The sequence below is a fragment of the Pyrus communis genome, chromosome 16, assembly GCF_963583255.1.
Source record: "Pyrus communis chromosome 16, drPyrComm1.1, whole genome shotgun sequence".
In the NCBI taxonomy this organism is placed as follows: Eukaryota; Viridiplantae; Streptophyta; class Magnoliopsida; order Rosales; family Rosaceae; genus Pyrus; species Pyrus communis.
Window position 1 is genome coordinate 10472347 of NC_084818.1, and position 6000 is coordinate 10478346.

The following is a 6000-nucleotide window of genomic DNA, read 5'->3' on the forward strand; positions in this document are numbered from 1 at the left end:
GTGCATTGCATTCAAGTTTCAACCCCCCCGTCCTTTCAGAATTGTCCTTTACCAAGTCTTAGCAAGAGAAACTACCTTGCAACTAATGTATTGTCTTTAGTGATATTGTGGTGAGATAGATGATTGTAATGTATTTAAACATCATAAGATTCTTTCGATAGATAATTTTCATCAGTTAGATGGCACGCACACAGGTTGATTCACAAAGTACATGCATGTGAATGTTGATAGACGACTGATGTTAGCATTTTCTTACAGTGAAATAATTTGCGCACTTTCATTTTCTCTTTCTATACTCTTTATTGTCTCATAATTTATTCAATCCAACGACTAAAAAGTGAATACAAAAGTCATTTCTCATATATAAGTTCCGAATGGCCATTCTGAATTTTCCTATTTTGGTATGCCCCTTGTACTGGGCTCTAAGCAATAGGCTGATATGAGGGTGAGCCCACCAAAACTGCATATGGGATTTGCAAAGTGTCCCGAGGCTTGCTTACGTCTTTGTGCATTTGCGCTGGACAAACCAATGATTGGCTTGGCCTGTTTCAGCTTTCTCTCGGGGTCCCAAAGATTGCCTCCTGCCCTTCATTTGCCAGATTGAGAAGCTAACAATCGATTAGGTCGGTAGTTGCTTGAACCACTGAGACTTTATTATTCCGGGAAGAGCGAGGATTCGAGCACAGAATTTAGAGTGCATAGATAAACGTTCTTATCTATTTGAGTTGCAAGCTCCTTGCTCATAATTTTGAGACGAGCACCAATTGTTTATGCAGGGGCAAAAAAGGAAACCGATATGTTGCAGATAAAAACTGAAATTAATAGAAATGGCTACCGGCAAATTTATATACGATCAAGATAAACGCTAACCTCATACATTATAATAGCAAGACAGCAGAAAACCAAACCATTTACATAAATTAATAAATGAAGAGTCGCAGCTGAAAGAAAACTAGCATGATCTACATGCACTAAACAAATCAAACCAGAAAACAGCTATTGTAGATATCAGATAAAAGCACCCTACTTAGCATCCTACAGCTTATCATTCATTTTCGGTTATCTGCAATGTTGTGCAGCTGCAGAACATTTCAAAGAATTTTTCCTCGACCGGGTTTCTTTCCCCTTTTTCCCCAATAATTTTACTTTCCAGCTCGGGATGGATGACTTGAGAATCTCCACGCGAGGGATGAAGTTAGTGATTTCTACATGTTGATTATGCAGCTGCTCTTGGAAGCTTCATGCCAAATCCACGTTTTACCTTCTCAACTCTGTTCAAAGTTTTGTCAAAGCAAGAAACATTAGAAGATTCCAAAAGCTCCCAGGGAGAGTTTAGATTAGACAAATTAAACGGTATGAATATCACTACATTAAATCAATACAGGTAACAGGAAAGAGTGGCTAAAACATACAATATCATTCGTAAAACTATAAATGATGCTGACCACAAAGTGGTTAACTCATGAACATTTTCTGTTAAAGATGTGTTATTAGATTATCTATGTCCAATATATTCAACACATTGTCATTCCATGTTCCATTCATCACAGAAAACCGCATGTCCATGATAGAAGACAACATAAAGATTTAATATGTCTATATGCTCTTGGTTATAATAGCAACATTTTACTATCTTGGATAATTAACGAAGAACTAAATGAGACGGCTATCAAATGGTTAGTGCTTACGTTGGGGCTAGCTTGCCAAGGCTATCAAGCTCTTCACCAGTATCCTCATCCAGGACTCTCCCTGAGATCTCGATGATATAAGATCTATCTCTGGTTGTGGGAAGTCCTCTACTGGACAGCAAATCCAAATCTTTATGGTGAAGCTCCCTTCCATTCACAAAAATACCGGTATCTCCGGCCGCACAGTTCTGAGGCATGGGATAATTAAACTCTTCAATAAATGGCTGCACAAGAAAAGAATTTTCCATTAACATTAGCAAATAACTAGAAATAACCGCTTATGGATTTGATATTAGCGTCAAATCAATTTAACTTACAGGAATGATGCCAAGACCATGGCCACCCATGACACCCCAGAATCCAGCTCGGAAATCATACCTGCATTTCGAAATCGATGAAAGCAAAGACATGAGTAAAATGGAGGAGGCGAGAGAGATTATAGTTGCAACATAAAGCTATTTGTGATCCCATGATTGTATTTGTTTACCAGTTTTTCCAAAAGCTATTATAAGTAGGCAAGCTATTATCTTATATTTCTTACAAAGCACTGATCTGTTTTCACGGATATAAGAGCAGTAACAGATTGCAAGCATAATTCAAGGTAATCATGCATAGACATGCACTATGTGTTTAGTACACTTACCAATATTGTCCAGGATGGACTGTTCCCGCCATCTTTTCGGCCTTCTTGAGCACACGATCTGGTATTAAATTCCCATTAACCGAAACATTACTTCTCCCACCACTTGTCTGATTTGATTTGGAAAAATCCCTGAAGCTCTTCTTAATAAAGTTCGTAATAAATGAATCGCTCCCTTTGTTGGTTCTTGGCTGATCCTCCTCTTTGTTTGCATCCCAGGAATCTTGGGAAACCCCAGTGTTGGAGTAGTCATTAAATGATACCTCCATCTCAGTTGCTACTGATGTCTCCTTTAAAGAGTTTTGTCGCGAGGTGACCTTATTTGGCTTTACCTTCTCTTGATCTGAACGACTACTGCAGTTTCCCTTCCCAAGTCGGTTTATCACATGATTGTTCGATGAGAACTCAAAGTGTTCCTCTAGAGGTGAACCAGCAGGAGGCGGAGAAAAAGTGCCTTTGATTGGCTGCTGAATAGAATTTGTGAATTCTTTTGGAGGAACTGGAGCTTCTGGGATGCTGTTATCCTCAGAGGTACTGGGAGATGAAGAATGAAAGCTTTGCATCTCGTGAGGCTTGCTACCAGTTAAACTTGGGCCTGTGGATGGTAACGCAGGTTCTCTATCTATTGACTGAAAATCATAGCCAGAAGTATCATAATCATCAGAGGAGAAATGAGCATAGATCCGGGTGACATGGCCATGTGAATGTAAAGTACTGTCATTGACCACCTCATTCAAGCTATTAACTTCCGACAGATTTTTCTTTGCTTCTGCATGAGAAAGAACTAGTTTCTTATTAGAAACAGAAAAATCGATCACAGTAAAGCATGCCCCGCATCGCACCTTCTGTTTATTCTTTTCCGCAAGCAATACTTTTTTGGGCAGCTGCAGAATTTCAAAGCAATTATTACATGTTACAAATGGAGCACCACCAGAAAATGGAAGACATCGTCGGCCACCACTGGTTGGCACCACCCTCTCTGGACGGGGATGAACAAAGCTTCCCATTTGGGGGTTAAGGTCACTTGGCCATCTTGTATGGGTTTGCGAAACATTAAAGGGTGGAGGAATCACAGTCCGAGGTTTATTGTGATCATATGGACCGACCATCCCCGGGTTTTCAGGATGGAACATGGAACTACTAGGGAAATCAGGGAACCTTTTATTGTGGAAAGCAGTGGGTGGAACTGGCACTGAACCCCTCCGGTGATTGTCATAGCAACAGAAGCAAGGGCAAGTAGGATGGTGAACCGATGCATTATTTGGGTAAAGCTCAAATGGATCAGGATTGTTTTCAGCATACTGTCCAGAGAAGTATGGAAGCGATGGTTGCTGGTATTGCCTGGGAAAGGGATGAGGAGCTCCACTGTGCATGTGGGATCCAAAAGGATCGCCATATCTAGGAAAATTGTTTGAATTATGCATGGTAGAAGAAAAGCTAGCCATAGGCATTTCATGGCCATTGGTATAGGGAAATGGCTCTGGAAAGTGATTGAAATGAGCATGTGCTGTGACAGGTTTACCAGGTCCAAAGTACTGCATCGAAGCCCTATTTGCCCCGGAAGAAACACCTGCATATGAAGTGTCAGAACTACCATAAGGATCTGGAGGAACCATCCCCCCATCAACAGGAGCTTTCTCTTTCGGCTTATCAACCATATCACAAGACCGGCTAAGTTGATCCCTCAGCTCATCCAGCTTCTTTAGAAGCTCGGCTCGGTCATGTTCAAGGTACAGAACTCTGTTTGCCTCATCGGGGACAATACTTTTTCTCAATGGTTCCCCACCCCTACACGAAGAACCCAAATGGTAATTTGACGGGCCCTCGTCTTGATAGGTTGAAGTTGAAGACCTGATACCTCCAACATCAGTTCTTTGATGTCTTCGAACTCCCTCCTTTTCACCATTCTCTTGAGCTCGCCAATCTGCCATCCATTGCGATCTTCGACTTGCACTTATGGGACCAAATTGGGAATTCAAATCTCCATGTTCTCTTCCCGAAGCATTCTCCAATTCATCTCCTTTCATGCTCATATCAACGCCATCCTCGACAAACCAGTTCTCACTTGCATCTTTCGCTTGCTTCCTAACAACCTCAGCATTTTTAACATTTTCCTTCTCTAAATCCCTTTGATCACACCTCAAAGAACCAACACCCGACTTAACATCCATATCAGAAGCATCACTCAACACAACTATTCCTTTATTGTCTGAATCGTCTGATTTAGCACAAACTCCTCCAACCCGCTCTTTGTCTGACTTCTCCAACAAAGTTTCCCCCTCTTGCCTCTTTTTATTTGCTGTAAAACGGTATAAACAACAATCCGATCCTTAATTTTAGCGAGCGGAAAATAAATTCAAAACTAGAAGGAATTGGCATATCTTGGATGCAGAAAAAACTCAGGAAACAGAATGCAATTCAGATTAGGATCCTACATTATGAAATGTTGATACTAATGAAGCTACAGATGAATATCCGGTTTTTCGGGTTTAAAAGTCTCAACCCACAAATCCAAATGATTGAGTATTATTAGCATTGGTGTGGATTTTGGTTTTCTTTTGGGTCTAATTCCATAACAAATTCCAAAAATTGTAAATCCTGATCTCACTCCCTTTTCTAAATTTCCAATAACATAAACCAAAACACAGACCTCTATAAAATAAAAAACACAACCATCATATAAAAACAAAGAACAAGGTAGCCGTTTGGTTGCAAAGAAAATCAAAGTTACTGACATTTTGGTCAGAAACCCAACACGAATCATGTGACACAAAACGTAAAGTTGCTATCTTTTTCCCAGTTTTCTCACCAACCCCACCAAACAACTGCATTAACTAAAAAATTTACAAAAACTTAAAAACGAAATTAAGAAAACGAAGAAGGAGAAGCAAACCTCGAAGAACAGCACCACAACCACCACACTGGTAAACAGCGTAATCATCAAGCTCCGGAAGAAGATTCTCACACTTGGGGCACCGAACCAGCCTCACTGTAGCAGCCGAGTCCCCCATTTGCTCATAACCCACCTCACCAAAAAATCCCAGAAAACAACAAATCAAACACTATTTCCAGTCAATGTTTGGCAGCCGAGAAAACCAGAGAGAAAAAGCAGCTCAGGGAAATGAGAAAGCTTTGGGTCGTTCTGCTGCAATGGTGAAATGGGTTTTTGTTTTAAGGAAGAGAAAGCTGGAGAGAGACAGGAAGCCTCTTTTTCTTTTGTGGGTTTTCTTTTTCTTTTGCAGATTTTCTTAGGAACCAATCAGGGGAGAAGGAATGGTGGGAGCTGGAGAAGTTGACGGGAGAGAGGTTTTATGGTGGGGACACACATATTTTCCCGGAAAACTATGAGCTGGAAAGGAAAGGAAAAGAAAATATAAACGCTCAGAATTTATGGAAGTGTTTTGTGAGAAATTCGATTCCCGTATGTGTGTTTGTGTTCTGAGAAAATCTGTGGATTTATGCTTCTGCTTTTTCACGTTTTTTGTGTTTTTTCTCCAAAATTGCTATCGCACGCAACACGCCAAGATGGAGGCGTAAGGGCCGTTTTCCAACGTTAGCAAAACGCGATTTCCAACAGTACGCTTTCCTGAACGATGCCGTTTGAGAGGGACGAGTTAACTTCGTTTCGGTCGCCGTTTGTCTGGTGTCGTCGTTCAACATTGACATTTTTGG

The 6000-nt window shown here is 40.8% G+C and overlaps 1 protein-coding gene across 1 annotated transcript; it reads right to left on the reverse strand.

Moving 5' to 3' along the window:
* Nucleotides 1–898: 898 nt before the first annotated feature.
* Nucleotides 899–5776, reverse strand: LOC137720428 (protein ENHANCED DISEASE RESISTANCE 4-like). The gene is made up of 5 exons (XM_068459496.1): nt 5222–5776; nt 2332–4627; nt 2006–2066; nt 1689–1912; nt 899–1271 (listed from the first exon to the last, which is right to left on the reverse strand). Exons 1-5 carry the CDS (start codon nt 5337–5339, stop codon nt 1217–1219), a joined length of 2754 nt encoding a protein of 917 aa, XP_068315597.1. The 5' UTR covers nt 5340–5776; the 3' UTR covers nt 899–1216.
* Nucleotides 5777–6000: the final 224 nt, after the last annotated feature.